Genomic DNA, 25,140 nt, shown 5'->3' on the forward strand with positions numbered 1-25,140 from the left:
GAGTGCCTTCTAGAGCTTTTAAGCTTTAGAATCTCTTTCCAAGGCTGGCCTGTGTCTGCACAGTCCCAACGTGGAACTGCACAGAAGGACGACAACAAACTAAATGTTCCCATAGTTTGTTATACCATTTATTTAGTGAGGGTGAGTTGTATTCCTTCCATTCTGAGGCTATCACCTTCCTTGCCTCAGAGAGGAGGCTTGCTATCAAGTTTTGGCATTTGCTAGGTATTTCTGTGTCTTGCCATAAATTTAGTAAAACAGTTGCTGGATCATTTGGGACAGCATAGCCTGTGATCATATGTATCTGTTCAAAAGTCTGTTGCCAAAATTTCTTTATCACTGGACAATCCCACCAGCAATGGAAAAAGGAATCCTGGTATCCACAGCATTTCCAACAAAGTGGTGAAATGTTAGGGTATATATGATGCAATTGTTCAGGAGTCAAGTACCATCTTAGAAGGATTTTATATGATTGAGCTTGAATATTCAAGGATTTGGATGTATATGGTTCTGAGCTCCAAATTTCTCCCCACTGGGATTCAGTTATTTAAGTCTTACAATCTTGTTGCCAAGATTTTAAATAGCTTGGTGGATGCTTATTATCAAATAATATTAATATCTTACATATTTTTGACCCTTATGAGGAAAGGATTTGTCCCTGCTATGAGGAAGGGATAGAATCATTAGAACACATTATATTTGATTGCAAGGCATATAACAATCTTCGCAAATCTCTTCCTCTTTTTTCAACTTTGCCCCTTACCCGTAGCCAAAGGATATGCACTCTGAGGGGTTTCTTTTCAGATAGACATCCTAAGATCACATTTCAGGTGGCCAGATTTGGTTAGATTGCTTCAAGGATCCGGAAATCCTTAGTGTCTAAGTGAATGATTTTATTGTACCACTGAGAATTTAAAGTTTATACTATTGTATCATGAATGATTTTACCCAGGTATTGTGAATAGTTTTATTGATGTTTTATTTTCTTCTGTGGTACCTTTTATTGGTGTTTTTGTAAATTGCTGGTCACACCATGGAAAATAAACTACTACTACTACTACTACATATTTTTGAGAGTAATCCTTTAAAGCAGCTTAGATTTGGAGTACAGCAGAAGTTCCAAGTCTGTGAGAGGTCTAGATAGGAATCCTCGGAAGGTGTTAAATGCATGTTTAGTTTCATACTTCATCATTGATTGTAAATAAGAAAATGGTTAACTGAGTGTATAATTTCTAGGGGGGAAAAGATTTTCAGGGCTATTCCACCTCCTTCTGAACTGGAAGCCCTTCCCCTTAAAACTCTCTGTAATTGATGAGGATCCTCTGTGGAGAATTCAGTGGTGAGGAAAATACATTCTGGAGCTACTGAGATGAATTTTCATTTTACATTAGAAGGTTCAAAGTGAAACCTGGCAATGAAACGAGATACCAAAGCTCAACCCTGACATATATTGAACCTGGGCAGCAAAAACATGCTCAGTGGATTTCCAGCTCCCACGGTGCTACAGTAACATCCAAGGGGGCCATAAATCATACATTATGTATTCCATGCAAGCTTTCATCAAGGGACGTTCAAGACTACTTACATGGAGGAGGGTGAGGCACAAGCCTTATTTTCAGTGGGAAAGGTGAGCGATAGACATGAATCTAGGGCTCATTTTGAGGGGGAATGCACAGGAATGCAGTTCCGGTAGTTCTCCAAAGAGGTCACATGTCAGGTGGCCCCACCCACCTGATTTTTGGCCATCTGGGGCTCGTTTTGGCCTGGACTGGGCCCAAAATGACCAGGATTGGGCCTAAAACAGCCAGGATTGGTCCCAAAACAGCCGCGATCGGGCTTCTTACGGTTGGTGGATCACTCTCCTGCTCAGCAGCAGACCAGCTCTGACCATTTTGGGCCACTTTTCAGCCATTTCCAGCCCCTTTTTGCCATTTTGGGCCCAATTTCAGCCCTGAATGGCCAGGATTGGGGCCAAAACAGTCAGGATATGTGAGGTCAGGGGGTGTGGCTTATGCAAATCAGTTATGCCAATGACACTTCCGGTGATGGCAAGAGGTGTGGCATATGCTAATGTATTATGCTAATGAGTTATGCTACTGAGTTCCTGCAGCTCTTTTTCTGTGAAATGACCCCTGCATGCATCTAACTGGAAGCAATTTAATAAAATGGAGGAAATAGCATCTGCTAGAATTTGCTTTGCTTTCTTTGGGTCCCGTGGTGTGAGAATTCTGCCTAACACAGAGGCAATCCTGGACATCTACATGGTCCAGGAACAAGCCAAGCAAAATGGCCCAAGGGCTGCCAGCCAACACTGCATGGACACTCAGTTCAGACCCAGACAGTAACACTGAGAATGGGCATCAATTCACCTGTTGCTTCCTAGTTGCCTGAGAATCTTTTTATGCTTTTGACAGGGAGAATAATCATACACAGAACAGTGTATCTTGCAGTGCTGTTATGATTGAATTACCTATTTCTTCTAGCATAAGGATGACTCTTAAGCACTTTTCTTGTTTGCAATTTATATTCTTTTTGCTGTTTGAATGGAGCTGCTGCAAAATTGCAATTCTTGTGTAGTTTCTTACCTTTCAGATAGGGATGGGAGCCTTTTTCAGTTCCAATGGTTACAATGAAAATATTCAATCAGGTGGAAAGCTGTAGTTAATGAGCACAGCTCTCCAGGCCAAACATTTGGATGGTGGGAGAAGCATGACCCTAAGATGTAAAACGGTATAAAACGCATAAGCATTTCCTATAAGAAGGCATAATCAATACAAATCCGCGGCTTTGCATTACCCGTCTAAACTAGCCTCAAAGACAAGAGCAGGTTTATTCATATTTAGCTTTTGCACTTTTTCCCCCTCTGACCCTTGGCACAGATTCAAAAATTGAACACTATTGGAATTCACTGAGCTGGCAAATTTCCTTATCATTTCCAAGCTTATTTCTTGAGGTCTAGAAACCCGCTTTCCAATAAGCATTGATTAAGTATTGAGTATTGATTAAATATTGATAAATGCTCTCACCTATATAAAGCATTCATGGACTATGGAAGATATCAATGTTACTTGCCTCAATAGAGACTAATACTGGCATTGTCAGGTTCTGACAGGTGACACCCCTCCCTGCCAGATACTCCACTGCATCAGACCAGGCTGAATGAGTTAAAGCTCTTTATTAGAGGAGCACAAGTTCATGACTTTAACAGGTCATTGACAGGAATGCTGGTACAAAGCAAAGCATCTATGGTTATACTGTTCTCTTCCCCCTTGTCCACCCCCCTTTCCCCAGCCTGAGCCGTTAGTTTTGGTGCGAAGCTTCTAAGCAGGAATTGTTAGTCTTCTCAAGGCCACCCCTCCTTGGGCATAGCAGGAAGGCATGTGTAAACAACAGTAAGAGATAGATAAGGTGGTAGAAGCTAGGAGGAGGTCCACACTATCTTCCCCTTCCCCCACACCCAAAGGGGCCCAGTCAGGTAGCTGAGATGTATGGCAGACATCTAGTAAGCATGTCTGACAGGCATAAAATCTCCCTAAGTAGCTATATTCAGGTTTGACTAGTGCAATAAAGAGAGCAATCCTAAATACTTCTAATTAGAATCCTACTCAGGTCTATTCAGTAGAGCTTTCTCCCAAGAAAGTGTTCTTAGAATTGTCTGACAGAAAATAGATACACTTGAAGTTTTCATTGCTTGCATTTCTTGCATTGCCAAGAATTTGTAGAAATAAAATGCTCCTTTTGTTAGAACAAAAATGTGTAGTTGGTTAATTTCTCATACATTTGTTTACTGGTAATTTCTCGTAAATTTGTTTACTGGTAATTTTCATCATATTCCATTTCATTGTAGCCCGATTTGATGCAAGGAATCTATTACCAAAGTCTCTCTCTCTTTTTAGTTCTAAAACTGAAGGTATATGCCAATTTACATAACATTGGTCTGAAACTACCCTGCAATTGAAATCGCTTTGTTTGAGAATGGCTTAAAATAATTTAATTAATTGCTGGACTGCTGTCAGTTTACTGATCTTGCTTCATCAAGATTTTCCTGTGAGCACAATCCAAAGAAAATTAGAGATGCAAATTTCACCACAAACATGTTTAACAGTTGAACTTACTGTGTCTGAAGGTGTCAATCAGATATGAGCTAATCACCCAGCCAGTTTGGTTTCTGCCAAACAGCCATGAACACCTGCCAATAGGTTTGCACTGAAGTTTTGCAATACTTATGCACAATTCAAACCAATTGACAGCCATTAGGGTCACCAGGGAAAACAGCAAAAGGTAGGATTTTATTAAAACACAGCATTTATTCGTGACTGATTTAATTGTTTATTTAAAAAATTGCTTACCGAGTGGAGCAATTATGCAGCAAGGATGGTGTAGTAGTAGAACTCAATTGGACTGTGTGAGAATGCATATACAGAAAATGCTAATTGTGCTGTACTGTGTGGCTAGGAAGGAATAGTGAAGCAACCTACTGAAGATTCAAACTAATCACAAAAAAATCAGCTACCTGATCCCATCGGCAAACAATACATGAGTGAACCTGGTGGGTATTCGAGAACCCTTAAAAATTAGGAATACGTACATTTCACTGAAACAAAGAGGATTTAAAAATATACAGAGAAATTGGTAAATCTCAATGAATTGGTGCTGCTTCATTTCTTACTGCAAATATGAATCCCCGCATTCTTGAGTGAATCAAGCTAATATTTTCTACAATATATGTTTGAAAAAAATGTGGTAAATGTGCCTCTTAGTGTATGAATGGAAAATGGGGGGCAGGTTCAAAGAAGGTTTGCAGAAAGAACTGTGAGATAGTATTAAAGGGGGAAAGGGTGTGGAGAAATCTGACAGTGAAAAGGTGGGAGAGAGCGGCGAGAGGTGGAAACAGAGGGGTAACATGAGGGGCACAGAAAAATATGATGTACTGAAAGGGAAAGATGAAGCAGCAGAGAGACTTGTAGGGAATGGAGGGGAAGAATGGGATAACAAATGTCAAAACAGGAATTCCTTGGGGTGTGGGAAGAGAAACGGTGGTAACTTCAAAATGGGGATTGTTATAGAACCCTAAGATTCCATATGGTTCAAGAGTGCCACCTAGTGTGTCTGGGTTCTTGGACCCCTGGGGCTTACATGACAGTAATACTTTATATTGCATTCCACATTAGGGCTACCTGGCCAACTTAATCCTTTTTTGACAAAGGGCCACTGATTTGGGCTAGATGCCCTTTTTGTCATGGAAGTACAGAGCCATTAAAGTGGCAGGACCATACTGAAATAACTCTTTGATTGGTAGAAATAGTCTCTGACACATCAGAGATGGAGCTTTGCTTGAGATTGATTAGATCTGCTAATCAATCTCACCAAGGAGGCTGGCTTAGGTCAGACGCCATTACTCATAAATATCTGGACGCTCTGGACTTTTTTGTCCCCACTTTGGAACATCTGGAGACCCCAAGACGAGTGGGCTAGGGCTTAAGAATTCCTACACTATCTTGGTACTGCAAGGAACTCTGTATGTTCTCAGAGGAACCTGCTACAACTTGGTAGTGTATTTAGCTGAGTTCACTCAACATTATTGTTGTATTTGAGAGACTATGTGCTGCATGATAGTGCACTTTCCCCTGTATTTTGCGTTTTGTCCTCCTTCCTACCCGTTTTGAATCCACCCACCCTTTCCCCTTTTTTCTGTAATAAACCTTCTTTCTATAAAGGCATTTTTGGCTTCCTTAGTACAATACATTTCTCTGGGATATTTCTCCCTCTTCTCTATGCGCCAGACCATTTGGGTACTACCTAGTCTGCTATAAGATATTCTTTTCAGGGTTTTCACCCTATTGCTTTGTTATTTTGCTAGAGCTGAGCTGGAAGGGCAGCTTCCCAGCAGATCAGTCTAGATGTTCTCAGGAGATACCTAAGTGATGGCAAGAAACTACCAGGCTGCTTTCCAGGGGAAACTTGGTCTAATGTTCCCAACAAAGCCACTCTCCCACCTTTTTCCTAACCATAAGAGGGATACAGAATGGTTGTGATGCAGAGAGACCATTAGATTTAAGGGTGTTCTGGCATGTGCGGAAGGCACTACTTCACATAAATCCCAACCTTGAATTTGCCACTTGAGATGCACCCTCTTATGTTGCATCTCATCCTGTCCCCCAACCCTCAGCATCAGCCTTTCAGGTGGTATGAAAGACTACAGCTGACAGGGAGAAGTGAAAAAAATCCTTTCCACATGTGGAATGGACTTTGTGGATCCTAGAATCCAACCCAAAGAGGCGAGGAACTGCTATGCAGTGGAAAGTTCAGACAGATTTGTGATGGTACTGACAGCACATATTATAGGATGCAGAAAGAAAAACAGGGTTAATAGAGAGCATGGGTTAAAAAAGAATACCCAAAGTAAAAATGTGGGTATGTGTGCCTGCAAGTCTGACCTAAAACCCTAAAGCAGTTATATGGAGCAAAATACTACCAGTTTGGGGAGGGGGCTGAATGCACACAGTAGTAGCCTGCAATTTTGTCCTAGGGCAGTGGTATGCACTTTGTGGCTTGGACACACATTTGCAATTACCGTCAGCCACAAGAACCACATGACTATGTCCTGTGCACCATCCCAAACACACATACGTATACAAAAATATAAATATTAGATATATAAGTAGAATCTTTTTAATTGCCAGAGTATCTCTGAGAATGTAGGGTAGTCTCTCCCCATCACTGTTGAACTTAACAAGCCATTGTGTATTGATGGAAAGGACTTTTCTTTGTTTTCTCATTTTCTCCTCAGCATGAAGCCTAGTTGCTCAGGTGAGAGAGTGAGGTTGGCAACACATCCAGAGGAGAACAAGCTGATTGTGAAGGAAGGGGAGCAAAACCACCTCCATCCCACTGTGGCCTGTTAGCTCTTTTCCTGGGTGGCTACTGCAGTGGTGATGGTGGCTGCACTCTCTTCTCTCTGGCTAGCTTGTTCTCGTCCCAGCAATTGCCTTGATGCTAGGATGAGAGTTCAGAAGCTGCAGAGAAGGATAAGCTGCAGAGGACACTGGTAAACAAAATCATCACACACTTCCATTTACAAGTGGGCTTTTTTCTGGTAAAAAACACCTGCAGCCAAAAATGACACCAAGAATCTATTCTGCCTGTGGAGTGCTCTTTTGTCCCAATCAACATACCAGTTTTTGGGGGGGGGGGGGCGCGGGGGGAAGTACCCTATGGATTTCTGCAAAACAAATGGAATCGATGGGAACTCCCAGGAGACACCTGGCTTGATGGAACCTGAGAAAGAGCCAGAACCGGGGCAGCGCATGGTTAGGTTCTCAGACAGAAAGCAAGTCCCAAGCATACTGCTTTCCTGGCACTCTCTAAACCAGTGATTTTAATAGAACAGGGAACAGGCCTTTCTCAAGGGAACTTTTTCTGTTGTGGTTCATGTAGCTCCAGGAGCATAGACTTAAAGCATCCTGCTTTCAAAAACTTGGCATTTGAGCCAAATGTTCAAGAGGTGCATTAAAAATTCATGCTGGCTTTTGTGTGTATGAGTGTGTGTGTCTATACTATGATACAACAGGCTGTTTTCCAAGATACCTGTTCAACAAAACACTCGATGTGAACCAAATGTTAAGGAAAATATTTTATTACATCATGAAAAAAGTATAATCATTCAAATTCAAACTTGTATTTTTTAAATCTGAAATTTGTTTTAAGACAGCCTGTTGGTTTATTTTGTTCCACATGGGAATGATATGAAGACTAATATTGTTACTAAATATTGCACAGTCTGAAAGAAACAAACAAAAAAAATCACATGATCTTGGGAACCATCTCACATTATGAAAAACCTACTAAGAAACATTATAAAAAAGAAAAAGAAAACCCTTTGTTTCTACAGTAGCTTTACGTTTATAATTCTAGGAATGACCGTATTCCACTGAAGACCATTTCAGGAAGCTTCATCTCAGCAATCCCTTGTGCAAATAAGATTATTTTTAAAAAATGCAGTTAGTCTTTGATATCATGTAGACAATTGCCACATATTTCTATTACATCCCTGCCAGGGGAGAAGAAAAATAAAAGTAGGGGCGGATTTATGCCATAAGTTTTGCCTGCAATTCCATCTCTGCAGCCTGTTTTAGAGCAACATCCACAAGAAGCTGAAATCCACTAAAATCCTGATTGAGGTCTGGAGGAGTAGGAGGGGGAGTGTTGAAAAGCCCACTCTGGGCATTTGTATTAGTTTCCAGTTTAGACACATCCTCGTGGTATATAAGAGAGTTGTCTGTGAAGTTGGGAGGTAAGGCCCGTTGAAGGTCATCTGGGGTCTGACCTGTACCAGCTGGCTGACCAAAACGGAAAGGAGTATCCTTCAGTGCAGTTACTGTGGTGTGGCATATTACTGATGGTCGAGCTAAAACAGATGCTGCAGATGATTTACAAGTCTTGTTTAGTTCTGGGCTACCGGAGAGATAGGAGCTCTCAATCAGTGGAATGCAGTTTTTTGTGCCAATGGAGAATTCCACGGGGCTGCCATCAGTCATCTTGGTCCCTCTTCTTGAGATTGTGAATTGATTTGGGTCCTTCCCATCTTTCCTCAGCATGTCGGGTAAAAGTCTGCGCCGTGCATTGATAAACCAGTTGCAGACCTGAGAATACAACAACATCTTAGTTCCTGCCTTCATTCTCATTCCCAGCTTTATGCTGTTTGATTGGTTAAAATTAACCGGTATCTTCAAAGCAGATTCTGTAACTGCAGGACAAAAGAAAGGCTGGCAAACTACCTCTGGCACACCCACTCAAAGACCTTCCTTTTCTTCTGTTTCTCAGCCCTTTCTGCTTACTCAAGTGCCTCTAGACTTCTGAAGGCCATTTAGTCTGAACCAATAGGCTTAGGTTTCAGCTCTGTACATATGTTAAATTATTACCCTTTGTTCATTACATTTAGGTTAATTAACAACAGGAAAATGTTACCCTGTGAAAAAGTCACTCCTCCCACAAACAGTTACTGATTTGCCTTGTTCAACTGACTGTGTCAACAAGCAATACATGGATTACCTCACCAAAGTTTGCCCTTGTTTGAATATCAAGCCAGTTTCCTGGGCAATAAATGACAGCTCAACAGTCTTCTTCTTGTTTACTGTATAGGTAGGTTCCCCCTCCCCCTTAGACCATGTTGCAAAGAAAACTGCTTAATTCTCAAAAGAGCACTGATACCGACCATTCCGAGAACTTTAAGATAATTTAAAATGGTAAAACTAGAAATATATCAGCAAAGTGTTCTCAGTTTTGCACTCAAAAGAGCATTTTACCCATTGCAATATTTAAGGCTGTAATAGAGGAGAATTTTAGTTATATCAGGCAACAAATGGAACGGGAGGACAAATTCAGGGTTCCAGAGGTTTCTGAACTGGTGGCAGGAGCTGTCTTTGTGTTTTCAAGATTCCTTCTGCAAGGCTGAAACTTATTTTAACAAAATAGAAGAAGCTTTAAGAATAAACCTTTTTTTTTTTTTACTGCAGCCTGCATAGGGGCACCCGTACTCCAGACTACTTCTAGAGATGCTTTGAACTTTGTTTTACATAGCTACAAAGATGTAATCTTTTGCAAGAGAGAGAATTATAAACTTTGCCTCTTCCTTACAGGCAGAAAAGGAAGCAAACAAAAGCTAAGCAACATGCCCAGAATTGTGCCCTGTCACTGACAGAATGGGGAACAGAAACCAAATATCTTACTTGTATGCTAAGGTAAATAAAGGAGTCCAGACAACGCATGTACTTTTTTTCAGTTACTTGAAAAAAAAACTTCTTACATTTGAAACCACTTAGGGACTTATTTGAAGACCTGGGCTGAAAACTGTTGCATATAGAGCTTTTGAAAAGAGTATGAATACTTCATGTTTCCACTGTGACCCAGCTCTTTTATTTTCAGAGCCATCTGAATTATTGTAGTGACTGTGCACATCTTGTAAATCAGGGTTTAAAAATTAAATCATGTAGTGCTCAGAGAGGGCATTTATACAAGTATATGTGAAATGAGTACAACTTGTGACCAACATAATCAGAAGCATTTCAAACTCTATGAGAGCAGTGCATGCCCTTTTGGCTAAATAAAACTGGAGAAATATTGATCCAAAGCTCAAACAGAGCTGTCACCTCTGTGAGTCTGTAGCAAGATCCGAAACTCAAACAGCACTTTTCAAAGTCAAGAATCAACCAACCAATCTACAACACCAAACAATACCATTTTAAACTTCAATCAGCACATTCTTAAATACCTGTAGTGTAGAAAGGTGTGTCTGTCGAGACAGTAGTGCTTTTTCTTGTTCTGAAGGATAGGCATTGTAGCGGTGCTCATAAAGCCAGTCCCGCAGAATCTGAACTGATTCCTTGGGAAGATTACCCCTTCTCCTCCTCTTAACAGAGCTGGCAGAAGAAGAAAGATCCAGGGGGATATCCATGTTGTCGTCATCGTCTGTTTCACTGCCTGAGACTGCAACAAGAGCACCTGAGAAAAAACACAACAGTCTCATCACACAACTGCTATATCCATACACGCAGCATTTTATTATTTGCCTGCTGCAATGAAGCAAGGGGATGCACACACCAGAGAGTACCATGCTGTATTCTCCCTGAAAGGTGTGGAACACTGGAGCCAGTGATCTGCATTCTGAGGATATGGCTCTGTACCCATAAGTGTACTGGTCTCCTTAGCAACCATCCACCTGGCCACATACATACAATAGCTTGCATCATTTGCCAGGATTATAACTAAGATTAGCCAGGATCAGTTGTTGTTCATCCAGTTCCTTTCCCCCCTTCAAAATTCAAGTGTTTCCTGATTAGGCAAGAAGACAACAGAAGTGTGTTGAATTATGTATCAATACTATTCCAGCACTTTTTGTTCTCTCAGTATAGTATTCAGAACTTTACACAATCTGCTATTCCCAAAAGAGTGCTAGAGGTATGAAAGCAGGGGAAAATCTTGGCTATGGGACTTTGTATCAGTATTTCAGTATCATTTTTTTTAAAAAATCATGCAAAGTGTACATAGATGGAAAGTGCATGTACCTGAAAACATACACAGAGTAATTTCATACTCATTTCATTTTTCTGGAGGACCAGTCATGCCTCATTTCTTGTCTACTGATGTTTTCAAATTGCCACACATATATTCAATTTATGTGACTTTGTTTAGGGGATCTGTCCACATATCATGAAGAGTCTTATTCACAAAACACTCAAGACTGAACACTTGGAACTTAGCTGATTTATTCCCATTGAAGGCAATGGCCCTATCCACTATATGTGGCAAGAAAAATGAAAGTAGTACTCATCAGCTGAGAGATTGTGCTGAGGCAACAGTTGGGATGCTTCATTCTAAGCACTTTTATATTGGCACTGACAATTTTAGAACTGGGGCATGGATCTGATTCTATCACAGTATTCACCTGGATTTTCTTATGGCAGTTCTATTAGTTTCATACAGAAATCCAGCACAGTAACCATTCTATATAAAACACTTTATATATAGCAGCAGAGCAAACAATTTGCAACTATACTTGGTAATAAATAGTATTAATATGTTAATTTTATGCAGACTGATGTGGAAGTGCAATGCTATTGATTTTAATAAGAGACACTTCCGAGTAAATCTATTTGCCTAACATTACAGTCAAAGCATTACAGTCAAAGCAGACACAAATTAAATAACACCGTAGGCCACTAGGGGAAATCTGTCTTGCCTTTAAGTATTAGTAATCCTACCAATCACATGAGTCTGATAGAACAATTGTATCCTCATGGTTTCACCCAGTGGGTGGGATCATATCAAACCCAAACTTCCTTGTGGTAGCAGAATACAATACTACACAGGTGTAGATAAGGCAGATGTGTAGTGGTTAGTGTCAGACTAGGATCTGGAAGACCCAGGTTTGAATAGCTGCTTGGCCACAGAAACTTGCTAGGTGGCCTGGGGCCAGTCTCACACTCTCAGCCTAATCTACCTCACAGGGTTGCTGTTAGAACAAAATGAAGGAGAGAACAATGTGAGCTGCTTTGGATCCCAGCTCAGGAGACAGACAGGGAATAAATAAATCAAGTAAATAAAGAATAAACAAATGTGCTTCAAAATTACAAACATGGGGGAGTGGAGTGGTATTTAGTGAGAATTCTGTGTTCTCTGGTGGACTGATGGTATCCCATGTTAGAGTAAAAGTATGCATGTAAAGAGAGGGTGTAAATTAAATACTCCCACTGGAACCAATGGAAAGCTCCAAGCACTGGTATTCCTTCTCCACCTATAGAGCCACAAAAGTGGATAGGATTCTGACAATAGGATAGGATTCTGACAAGAGAAAACAAACGGCATATAAACCCCAGTCAGAAAACGCAGCTTGTATGTCAAGATGTACAAACATGCCCCTATATTTAGAGATATAGGACACACAAGAGAGATTTAGGTGATGGAAATTTATTGATGAAAGGACACTTTGCACGAGCAATTAACAGCCACTGAAAAAAGGGACCAAAAAGACACAAAGGTCAGCTGAACAACACATGTATTCCTAGAACCTTCACAAATACCTTGCCTCAGAGCTCCGTTCACTAACACCCACAAAAATAAAGACTAACAAGATTTTATTCCAGCATCAGTTTGTGTGGAGTAGAGCTCTTTATTTTCCTGCAACAGACTAACACAAATATCCCTCTGGAACTGAGGCTCACCCCCCTACTACTGAAGCTGCATGAACATCATCCCACAAGGGTAAGGGGCAGTAGCTTGCTAGGTAGTAAGACACCATGCCTCCAACCTGCATTTCAGCCATCCTTTATCCACTCCAAGCCCTTTCGAGAAATGAAAGGGGAAACAGAATACTCAAATGTCCGTCACCAACAAGTTTCTCCTTCCTACCCCTTTGCAGTAGAGGGTGGCTGTATTGGCTTAACAACCTTCCCTTCCTCAACAGGTAGTAAAAATGTCTCCCTGCACAAGGGACACAGGATAAGCATGTGTTGCACAGCAAGTGAACACTCTCCATGTAGCAATGAAAGTTGTTTCCTCCGTTTGCTATCTTTACTGGTGAATGCCAAACATTCCTATCAACTTATTACCACAGAGGGCCAAACACTCATGATTCAATCTGCATTGCAAGGTAAAGGGAGCATAAATAAAATGCAGAGTGAATTCCTTACTGTAAACTGGAAAGCACTGCTGCTATGACTTCCTCATCTTCCAACACACGAAGCTCCTAGCTTAGACAGTACAAGACATACTGACAGGGGATATGACTGTAGAACAGTCTTCCCAAGAAGATGTGCCTGGCCCCCTCATTCTCTAGTTCAGAAGGCAGCTGAAGACATTTTATTTAGGACAACCTTTCAATGTGAGCTGGATTGTACAGTGTTTTAATTCTGTTGTTTTAAAAATATATTTATGTTATTTATATTTATTTACTTTGTAAGCTGCCTTGAGCCACTTTGGAGAAACGGTGGGTAATAAATAATTAATAAAATATTGCCAATGAATGAGTGTGGAGCTAGCCTGAGGTACTTGGAAGGAACAACCAGGTGATTGCCCCTTTTACTCACTTCCACAACATTCTTTATTGGTTATTATCCCCTCCCCATTTCTCTTGTATGCCAAGTCTGTGCCCTTCCCTTGAGGCCCCTTCAATAACAGGCTGCATGGATGGGGGCTCTCTCAAACATGCGTATAACACTATGAAGTTCATTTGTGCGGATGCATTGTTCCCTTACCAGGCCTCAAACTCTTTATGGAGATGTAGGGTCGAAAGTGGCAAAGGTACCTGCATCATGACAAACTATGTCCTGGGGTTAAATTGTATAGGGGTGTGATCAGAAAGAGCAATGGTTCAGAGCAGCAACAGAAGACAAGTCAACAGGTCTACACACACGTTACACAAGTATTTACATGACGGGCCCTGCCTGGAGGTAAACACTCATGCTAAAATATTTTAATTGGCTAGATCAGGATATTACCTTAAGAGAACACTGAAAAACAAACAGTGTTAAAAGGCTGAACATTTATAGTGCTTCTAGTGCCTCCCTGAAAAGAAAAAAATGAAATTAAACTGCTGTCCTTCCCCTCCCTTGAATATGAAAACAAAAGTCTTTAAAGCTCACAACAGAACAAATAAAATTAAAGCAAGAACAAACCAGCAGTGCCGCCTGCCCTTTGATCTGCTTACTTATTGTGACATGTTCCCTCTGCTAAGAGGTTAATGATACAAAACAGGTTTGGGCTAAATAGTAGAAAAGTGTCAGACAGCTTCTCATGGGGTATTGTGCTGAGTTCCATCAAGAATCACCAGCCCTTTGCACTGCCAGCGAGGAACCGCCCCCCCAAACCTTTATCTGTGCAGAAACTGCCCCAACAGGAAGCCAGAGCAACATATCTATTCCTGATGTCCAGCTGATTTCCCACCAGACCAAAGGCCACATTGGGTGTTCTCATGGCTGTTTGTACTGGAGCATTTGTGCTGATTACAGGCTAGCTTTGGTTTTCCTCTTGTCAGTAATCAGACTGTGCTTTTGATTTCCTGTTTTAACAGGGCATAGTTAAGAGGCATCCTGGCTAGCCTGCCAGTCTCATGTGTTAACTGTTACACTCTTATGATGAGTTTTTTCAAAACACTCAACAGTAGATACAGAAGTGTTGCCCTATCTTTAATGCAAACTACCTTAAATCCCTTGGTGATAAATTCAGAAGAGATGTAAACTTGTTCCTTAAACTGAAATGGTAACTTCAAGTTTATCAAAAATACAACAAAGCAATTCCCCTTCAGAAGTAAAAACAAGGTTCATATACTCATATTATGTGAAAAGTACTCATATTATGGTGAAAAGGTAGGGAAGGGCTTAGGCTCCTACCCTCTAAACAGTACTAATCCTTAAATATTACTAAGTTTGGATCCCACAAAGCCTTCTAAAAGAAGCAAGTGGGGGGCTTTTCCAAGTAGAGTTAACTGTATTCAAATTTCTGCAATCCATACCATATTGCATTATTTTTTGAATATCACAGCCATTGATCATATTGACTTGCTCTGTGTAATCTGCCTTGAGTGTCAAGGAGAAAGGCAGGCTATAAATAACATAAACAAACAGAGTTGTCAGCCTCTTGGTCAGGTTGTGGGATTCCCCTGCCCACAGCTCTTCTTTCTGCTGCTGATCTGAGCAGTAGCAAAAGAAAAATACAGTTTAAAAAGGGCCATCAGGCTAACAGCGTGATGTCACTGCCAGAGAAAACTAAAGTGATGTTGGTACTGTCTAAGAATCACCAGAAATATTATGGTTTTGCCATAGAACTTCCAGCAATTCCAAGAGGGGCATGATTTTTATTTATTTATATCATATTTGTATTCCGCCCTCCCTGCAAGTGGGCTTAGGGTGGATAACCACCTTAAAATCATTTTAAAACGTTCCATATTAAAACATTAAAACATCATATAAAAATAGCGGCACTCTTTGCCTGGTGGCAGCAATACAACTATTAACAAACAATACAGCAGTACAACTAGATATAGCAGCACAGTAATAGCAGCTGAAAAACAAACAGTGATGGGCAGCTTTCACAGGGAGGGGGGTAGATGTTGCATTCTCCAGCCAGCAGAGGCCCAACCTCAGCCATGATGTCACTTCCTTTCCTACCCAGAAGTGACATCACACCATCACTGATGGCCACCCCTCATGTCCTCACCCCTTAGTCTCCCACTAGCGGCCAGGCCAAGCAACCCGATTTCCAAGATATTTGGCAATATAGGGGGGTCCAGGTCCTCCCTGTGGTTTGAGCACTACATCAATGTGATTTAATTACAGCAGCTGAAAGTACATGACTCTTCAGATGGCAGGCCTTATTCAAATAGCTTCAGAAGTACATAGTTCATACCAATGTTTTCAATATAATATTATGCACATAAAGTTTACAATTTGAAGCTATATGGACAGTCCATCAGTTACAAAGTTTATGATAACAATTGGTTTTGGGTTCAATGTGACAGACTGTCAAAAAGAATGTGCATTTGTGTTCGTAAGTCGGATGTCTTGTTTTTATATATAAACTAGCTCGATACCCATGCTTCGCTACAGTATTTAACTACTTTAAATCTGCTGATCTGAGCAGTAGCAAAAGAAAAATACAGTTTAAAAAGGGCCATCAGGCTAACTGCGTTATATTACTTATGAGTATGTAATATTTTTTGGTTTGTGTTTTTTGTTTAGTTGGTTTTGTAGTATAATAGCATAGTACCAACTGTCTCTGGGTGAGGGATGTGTGGAATGTTGTGAGCCCCAATCAGCCTGCATATGCAAATGACCTTGAAAGGCTGGCCCATTCAGGGAAGACTGGCCAAACTGGCAGTGGGCAGGGGCGCAAGCAAGCAGCACCCTACCAATCACACAGGGAAGCTGTATCCCTTCAGGAAAACACATTTTACCCCTTTTTAACCCCTTAGGGGGAGATTTTCTTAAAATCCCTTCTTAGTGGGTATTTATATCATGAAAGGAATGTTCTCTCCAAATGTCATGTTTCCAGGTCCTGGGGTTTGGGCTGGGTGTTGATGAGTCAGTCAGGACACTTGTCTTTACATATATAGATAAATGGTATTCAACTTCTGTATAACAGAAGAAATAACGTCATACTGTTATGCATCACATGTGACAGATGTGGTCATGGATGAGAAATTAACACCTTGAATGGCACATATTAGAGGAAACTGGATAAATCCATCTAAAAACTGGCAGGATAAAGAGCTGTTCTGTTTTGGGTTTTTTAAAGCACTACAAGGGGAAGTGGTAGAAACCAGATGCTTCAGCTACCTTCTACAAGGATAACTTTCAAAGGGAAAACCAACTCTGCCAAAAAAGAAATGTGGTAGACTGCTTTATCCACAAATATCTCTCACTGTGATTTTGTGAAGTTCTGAGTTGTTGTCTGTGTTACACTGAGGCAAAAGATTTCCAGATTCCAGGCTGCATTTTCAGTTTAGTATAGTATATGTTTAAATTACATGTCCAAGATTCAAATCATGTTTAAATTTATAAGATAATAAGCTTCCAAAATATAAAGAAAATTCAGACCATGTAGCTTCTTTAAAAACAAGAGAACTTTCCTAAATAAAGGGAAAAACTGGGTTGTACAGACTCTTCCCAAATGTAATCAAGGCAAAACAAAGGATGATATCAGGCCTATGGTTGGCAAAGCAACTAAAAATACAGGAAAGAGGTTACCCAGAGTTAATGTTTCCAAAATAATAGTTAATACTTTGAGAAACAGAGGTTCCCCATTGTCTCCCTAACTCATCAAATCAAGGAAACATACATTCACAGGCTGAAATCTATCTAGAACTGATTCATGCAAAATTTTACAATCAACAGGTATGTGAAAATAGTATAAAAATAGCATGTGTCCGAATATGCACTATATAACCAACACTGCAAAAATGTTTGTGGAAAAAACATCTTTTTATATGTTCTGGTTTTTGAAGGACTTCACATCCCCATGTCCACAATGGGGTTCATCGTTTGACATTAATGCCATCTCAAGTTGTCAAAATGTTTTAATTGAAACTTGAAGAAATCTACACTTGACACTCTAATCCAAACATTAGTTTCATTGATAATTCCTCCCAAGAAAAAGTTATTAGGATTGTTCCATAAGCAGCATTTCAGATTTTCTGAACAAAAAACTGGCCACATGTGCAAACTGCAAGTGAAACTATTAAAAGTATATCGTAACGTGCCCCTGTATATTTTAAGTTGAAATATCTGCAAAACTTCCTTCAGTTTCCATTTGTCACATGTTGCTTCAGAAAGAAGGTGGTATCTTTTCATGGCTTTCTATGCTACCTAAGCTCATAAGTTAGTCAGAGTGTCTTTTCCTCGGTTTAAAACAACATCTAACAGCATTTACGCCCATTTAAAACTGGAGGTGAGAAGCAGGAACAGCCAGAACTTCGTATGAAATTTTGTCTAAACACACACATACAGAACAGCTGCCCTAAGGCTGGAACAATGGAAGCAGCAGACAGGAAACCAGCTCCCCACCACTGTTCAAATAGAGGGAGCAGAGGAATGTTCTAAAAATAACTACTCTAAATAATTCACTCTGGTATTTTTTTGTCCAATACTACTACTTATATGTACAAACTGGTAAGTTCAGAAACCGGGATGAAATTGTTTATAGCCACCAATGGTTAGACTTAGTATGCAACAAATGTCTTAAAATCTCTCAAGAGAACACAAAATGTTTGGGCAGACCTTTGTTCTTAATGGTGTTCTCTTCATCTGTTGTGGGTTAACATCACTCCTTTACTATTGTCTAACTGTACTGTTCGTAGGAAACCAGTTTCCTTTGTGTCTTTTGCATTCAGTTCCAAAGCTCCCTCAGAAAACTGCAAATGTTAACAGAATACTCTTAGGGTGCATATATACAGAACTCAGAAAGCTGAGAATCGACTCAAACTGATACAATATTCTTGGCAGGAGAGCAGATTGTTTGAATACAAACATTGCATATTAAGGGGAAAGTCCACAGAATGCACTGCTCGCTTTTAAGCTCTATATTAGATATATTCAACTATCTTGAAAACAGCCTAAAATAACAACTTTTAATGTGTAAAATATTGAAACAAGGTCTTAATTTTGTAGCTAGCTATTGAGGCAAGCCACACTAAAGTTCACCAATGCAAACAATGACAATCCTCTTATTTAAAGGGGAGAGGGAAGCCACCCAGCTAAACAGTGGAAGAAAATGATGTAGAAAGTTATCTTCTGCACCATAACCTTTTATTCTGGCTGGTAAAAAGTATATACATTTGCTTTTATTGTTTAAAAAGAGAGTGTCTTTATGAGACGAAAACGCTAGAAAGTCCACTTACAAGTTGTTCTAACGACTTTTTAATGGCCCCACCCTCTCTCTCATACCCCTTCCCTATCCGAAAATCGCAAACAAAGAAAGTCCTTTTGCCACCACGCTCTAAGAATGGTACTGAGGGTTTTTAAAGGGCTGTGAGAGAAGTTCTTGGTTCATTGAGAGAGAAGGTTAAGTTTTCGACAGCGGAGAGGAGAAAGAATGAAAGAAAATGAGCAGGCTAAAAAAAATGAGCGGGGGAGAGACCAGGTGGGGAAAACTTTAGACACAAAGCAGGCAGTGTGAACATGTTTTTGACAGGGCGCCAGCAGCATGCAGATGCGACAGCGTCCGCACAGACAGCAGCCGCTCTCGTGTTTTGTTTGGGGAGAGACCTCCTTGACTGCCATTTGGGACACCAGAAGAAAAGGACCGAGGGTGGGGGCCGGGGGGGGGAGCCGAGTGCCCGGCGCAGCGTCGCCGCTCTCTCTGCCTCCCTCCCAACAATTGTTTGGCAACACCACGAGGAAGGCACGGCGGAGAGTTCCTTCGCCCGAAGAGACGCGACAGCGGAGTGCCCCTCACCACAGCCCACTTGCCTTTTTTCGTTTTCATCTTGGCCCCTGAAAGCGCCTTCTGTCAGCACTCGGAGGTTCCTCGCTTTTTTATTTGGGACTCAGGAAGGAGGACGCTCGGGGAGGGAGAGGGAGGAAAAAGCACCGCTCCGCAGTTGTTCTTGAAGCAGCGTCCCGGGCGTGGAACCGACACTTTCCTCGGTCTCTGGCGGAGCAGAAGTAACTTGAGCGGGGCGCCCACTCCGCAGCTCTTCTCCCTTTGTTCCTTAACTGGTGCTCGGCGAAGTGAGGCGGGCAGGCGCTGCAGCCTCCTCCGCCACGAGGTGCGCCCTCCCCCACCTCCCAGCAATGAGTAAGCCAGAGAAACCAGGAACCAGGGCCGCCCGGGCCGCCTCCCCTCCCCTGCGGCCGCCTGGCAGCCTGCGTGATCGACTCTGTCAGAGGCCAGCGCCAAAAAGACGGGGGGTGGGGGGAGGAGAGGGGACAGAGCAGCCTTCTTGCAAGGCGGCAGACGGAGCGCGGTGGTGATAGGGTGGGTGGGCGGGCGGGCAGGGGGAGGCCCGGGCGTGCTGCTCACCTCCTGCTTTGCTTGCCTGGCAGCTGGGAAAACTTGGCGGGAGGGCGAGGGTTGGGCAGATGCCCCTGCCGCAGCCCACTACTTCAGGCTGCGCTTGGATGAGCCATTCCTGAGCGGGAGGGGGAGTGAGCTACAGGATCAAAGGTCAGCGCCGCAGACCGAGTCTGAGCTTGTTTACTCCGAAGTAATGCAATCAGCTCAATGGGGCTCACTCCTTTCCCAGGGTGTTTAGGACATCCGAAGCAGAGTCACGCCCTTCTAAGTCAATAGACTTAACAACTGTTTAGGAGCGCATTGTCGCTGCTTAAAATAATAACTGCTTTCATTCATCAAGCTCCCTCCACACGAGAAGTGTTCGCCCCGTATGTGGGTTCTTTCGCCTCCTGTCGTGGGATTTTTTTTTTTTAGTTAACTGCCGCAACTGCCTCGTGTTGTCGCAATTCGAAAATTCCTGGCTCGCTGGGGGGAGATGAGAGGAAAAGAGCCGGACGCGCTGTCATTCATTACAGTTTTTGAAACCTCTCACTCATAGTGAGTCTGCAGCAGCCACACTTCTCTCGGCTCTTGCGGCTTCTCGCCCAAGTTATCTGGGCTCGACAGCACAGCTGCACGTTCCCCCAGAGTCGCGTCAGGTTGGCTTGGCTGCCGCACATGGCTTACTCCAGAGTAGTTTTGACTGAGTCCCTGCAGAATAGGGCTGCCCAAGCTGTCCGGTGCTCTGCAGCCCCACCGCAGCCATGCTTTACTCAGAAGTAAACGAAAAGTAAGGACTCAAGGGAAATGCGTTCGTCCCAACAGCTCAAGTGCAAACGCGAAAACGGCCGCGGCATCCGACGGTTAAGTCTCTCGGAAACGGGTTTGGCACCGGAGGCACCCTAAAATTCCCCGTCCCCTCCACACCACGCGCTGATGCAAGGGGCAGAAAACAGCCCCCAAGGAAAGTCATCGTGACGTCAGCCTCGCCGGTTCCACTTGCGTATGGGGGGGGGGTTCATTCTGGCCGAACGTTCGTTTTAGAGCGCCTTCTCCCCCGCCTCTCTCTCACTACCCCTGGTAGCTTGGGGTTCACTAGCTTGGTCCACTCCCGCGAAATGTTCATTCAAAGGAGAAGGGAAATCTCTCATGTGACTGAAAGACAGTCTGTCTCTCCTCTGCTCACCGCTGGCCGGTTAAGTAAGCCACGTGCTTTTGTAAAGTTTATTTTGCTCGGAGATAAGGAGACTGGAGAGCTAGAAATTGTGTGTTGTTTTTGAATTGGCTGCAGCAGGAGCTGGCTCTGGTTCAGACCTTTATGCAGGAAGTTGCTCCCCCGTCTAGTTACAGAAAAGGTGGCAAGAAGCGCCACAAACCTTTTGTGGCCCCCGAAGTGTTCTTTTTTGCGGCTTTCTTTCTTTTAGTCCAATGCGCAGGGAAACAAAAGTGGGTCAAGGAAGCAGGCATGATTCCCGGGAAAGCCGGTCTCTTGCTCAAGCATGAGTCCTTTGCATTTCCAGGATTTTGTCAGGAAAGCGATGACTAACGTGTAACTGTCAGGCAATAATAATCTGCTGCCATCAACACACTCCCAGCCTTACAGCGGGTTCCTTTGTGCGGTCGACTAAATAGCGCTTGCCTAATGGAAAGCGAGACAGCCCTCCCCCGTAGCAGGCTAGGAAACGCTTTCCGTCGCCGAGCAGTCAGCTGTCCGAATGGGAGACAAGGCAGCAAAAATACTCGCTGTGCTTGCGTTTGGGAAGGGCGGGGGGCGCGCTGCTGGTCACATCTACGCATGCTGATTAGAAAGCGAATCTTGCTGGGTTTGTGGATTTTCTTCATACATGTTATAACGGATTTGTGCCCCATGTTTCCCTTATAGCTGTTTTATTTTTTAAGTGGGTGGTCTGTAACTTCTTCATGGCTAAGAGACAATTATGGAGGAAAGTACAGAACGTCTCCGTGAATTCTGTTTTTGCATAGTTGCTTGTGCTGTCACGAGCATGTGGCATGTGGCAATCACAGGGAAATTCTGCTTGCCTCTACGAACGAAAATTATCATAAGCCCCGGCGCAGCGCATTTTAGGGATTATTTTCACGAGCCCAGATCTCCCCGTAAGCCAAAAAAAGTAGAAGTATCCGTGTTCAGTCTGTGGCAGCAAAATCTGAACGGAGTCTTACGGCGCCTTGAGGACTAGCATATTTAAGAGGCGCATAAACCAAGCACGACAGCTGATGTGCCAAGGGTGCTGCAAAACCTTTTTTGCTTTTTAACCGCTGGTATCAATTGCCTTTGGGAGCAATGCTAAGCAGGTCTACCCAAAAGTAAGTCCCATGTTATTCGACGAGGCTTACTTCCAGGACAGTGTCTTTAGGACTGCAGCCTTTGAGACCTAATTCTTTCCGGTTGCAAAATGGGGCAAAATCAAGGTTGCTACATCGCCCTGGATTTTTTTTTAAATTAAAAAAAAACTGTTACTTTTTGGACTCGATGCCCCCACGCAGCTCGCTCCGAGAACAGAAAGAATGACGCCAGTTACGTAATAGACAAGCACGAGGCGGCGGCGCTTCCTGGTTTGGTTTTGTGTCTGGGCGGCGCTTCGGCTGAGGGTGGTTGCTGGTTACAGGGGCCGGGCGAAGCGCGTCCCACGTCCGGTGCCTAACTGTGTGAATGGCGAGCGGCGTAGAGGCAGCCGTGCTGAGTCACCCCCCCCCCCCCGCCCGGACTGCTGGCGGCAGGAGGAGGAGGAGGAGGCTCGGCCGGAGAGGGGGCGGAGTGTGCCTCGGAAGGAGGTCACAAGCTGCTTCGGGGCTGTTGCCCACGAAACTACAGAAAGCGGCTTTCCTTGACGCGTTGCCCATTGCCTCAAAGAGCGCCTGACGCGCCTCGAACTCGGAGCTGGAGCTGCAGGCGGCTCCGTTTTCCTGAATTCGGGGATCGCTCAGAAATCGGATAAAAACGCCTATGGGATCTTGCTTATACCTTATGGGTACTTCGGCTCGAGCGAGCGACCGGTCTTAATGTTGTGCTTGGATACAAATATTTCCCTGTGTAAACTTCTTGTATTGATCGGGAAAGTTGCAGGTGGAGAAAAGCGTTTTAGAGCTTGGTTTGGAAATAAAGTGAATGGGTTTCGGTCTAAAGGGCTGGTGGAGAGTGACTCATGGAATTCCCAGCTGGTAGATTTTTCCTTCCTCCCGCTGTTTAGTCACCGGTGTTATTCATCCCACCTGTTCTAAAGTAAGGACAAGCAACAATAATTAAGGAGAGGCTGAACATAACATAATATAATAATATATGCCAGGAATAACCAAGCAGGTGTCTCTAAATCCAAGCCAAAGAAAGCCTTCCCATCTCTGCATACATGTTAGCAAGATTCCCATAATGCATCAAGGACATCCCCTAAAAAATCACCCCCTTGCAAAATTTGTCCATTCTATAACAAATGGGTCTTTATTCCTATATGCATAGCTAATAAGATGTCATTTGTAGTGCTAACTTTAAAAAGGAAGGAGTTGACAGTTGTGTGATCTGCTGAGATCCCCACTCCTTAACCCAAAGTGTGTGGTGCCAAGACTGATTACTGTCTGGTTAAGCCATGGTATATTTTGCTCATGCTCAAAGGCATTTTAAAAAATATTTCACATCCTACAAAATTGAGCTATGGCCCTGAAAATAACATGAAATCAGGAGCTCTGGGAATGCAGTTGAACACCAAGAAAAAAAATTGAGTATTAAACTTTTAATAACTGAAGAAAAATAAAATTTCAATTCCACTTTCAACTTTAGTTTTTTAAAAATAAAAAACACTAGAGACCAGTGCCAGCTCTGATGATGAACTCTGGCCACTCTAGGCATCTCTCTCTAGATCCAACTGTCAATTTTGCTAGTGCGTGCCTCTTTCAAATGGCTTTTAGACTAAACCTTGTTATTCCAAATGGTTTACTACCAGGTGATTATCCTGGCCAATTTACTTTTTGGTCAGGTCTAAAGCACTCAGCTATTGATTATATTCTTATTTCCCAAGATCTTTATGATGATCATATTGATTTCTTGATTGATGCAAGAACAGAAAGTGATCATTTACCTTTAGTTCTTAAAAGTCTTGGCCCATTAGGTTCTTCCAGGGACCGTCCTTGTCCCAAAGTACCTGAGCCTAAGCCCCTTAAGCGTACAGGGAGGACTGGACTTAAATGGTCCTCTCATATTAAAGAGAATTTCTCTCTTTGGACTCAAGCAGCTGATGGTCAGCTTCTCTCGCATGTTTTAACAGCTAATACTGACGAGAAGATCTCTTCAATTGACTATTACCATCTATTAATTACCAAACCAGCCTTTGCTATGGAGACTTGGGAGGCCTTAAATATGATAGGACCCCTGGCAATAAAAAAATGGTTTGACCATGAGTGTACCCAAGCGAAATTGATGCTTAGAGAGTGTTTCAGGGCCTTTCAACAAAATCTAAATTTAATTACTAAACTTGATTTACAACTTAAAAAGAAGAAATATAAGGATCTGTTAAAAGCTAAAAAAAAAAGAGCTGCTGACTTCCTTTTATGGCAATCCCATATTAAGGCTACCAGAGAAAAAGATAACGTTAGTTTCTAGAAGATTATCTCCAATCTGCAAACTAATGCCTCTAACCCCTATTTCTGCAGAAGTTTAGGGAAAACATTATAACACTTTATTTAGGGATCAGTGCTATGTTGTGCCTCCTGTTATCCTTTTAGATAACATAACACAATGGCTCCCAGTCTTTGAACCAGAAATTACTTTGTTAATTTTGCAATTGAAATCCGGAAAAGGTCCTAGAGGTGACTTCATAGTTGCTGAGCTCTTGAAATCGCACATAAATTGGTGGACCCTAATTCTAGCAAATTTATTCTCCTATATAGATACTTCAATTCAGATCCTCAAAGATTGGGACCTGGTCATAATTGTTCCCCTGTTCAAAAAGGGTAGCCCCTTAGATCCACTGAATTACAGGCCAATTCTGAACGTAATCTGTAAATTATACACCAAACATCTATGTCGAAAATTGTGGGATTGGGTAGACCAAAATAACCTACTGGAAATTGAACAGGCCAGCTTTATACCTGGCCACTCTACTTTTTATCATTGCCTGGTCCTAGACTATTTTATTTTCAAATATG

The 25,140-nt window shown here is 42.4% G+C and overlaps 1 protein-coding gene across 2 annotated transcripts; it reads right to left on the reverse strand.

The window, feature by feature from the left end:
- Nucleotides 1-7,620: 7,620 nt before the first annotated feature.
- On the reverse strand, nucleotides 7,621-19,843 carry TGIF1 (TGFB induced factor homeobox 1). Of its 2 annotated transcripts, none has more exons than XM_054985115.1 (3): nucleotides 19,461-19,843; nucleotides 10,271-10,500; nucleotides 7,621-8,642 (listed from the first exon to the last, which is right to left on the reverse strand). In XM_054985115.1, exons 1-3 carry the CDS (start codon nucleotides 19,474-19,476, stop codon nucleotides 8,088-8,090), a joined length of 801 nt encoding a protein of 266 aa, XP_054841090.1. In that variant the 5' UTR covers nucleotides 19,477-19,843; the 3' UTR covers nucleotides 7,621-8,087. The 2 variants fall into 2 exon arrangements, with proteins under 2 accessions (XP_054841090.1, XP_054841091.1); XM_054985116.1 differs by lacking the exon at nucleotides 19,461-19,843 and adding an exon at nucleotides 10,600-10,680.
- Between the last annotated feature and the right edge of the window lie 5,297 nt (nucleotides 19,844-25,140).

The sequence above is a fragment of the Eublepharis macularius genome, chromosome 7 (assembly GCF_028583425.1).
Source record: "Eublepharis macularius isolate TG4126 chromosome 7, MPM_Emac_v1.0, whole genome shotgun sequence".
Taxonomy (NCBI): Eukaryota; Metazoa; Chordata; class Lepidosauria; order Squamata; family Eublepharidae; genus Eublepharis; species Eublepharis macularius.

What these genes read in the sequence shown, in the direction of transcription:
- TGIF1 (XM_054985115.1), bottom strand. An exon ending in CACACCTTTCTACACTACAG is followed by an intron (nt 8,643 to 10,270) that starts GTATTTAAGAAT and finishes TTGTATTCTCAG; the next exon opens with GTCTGCAACTGGTTTATCAA.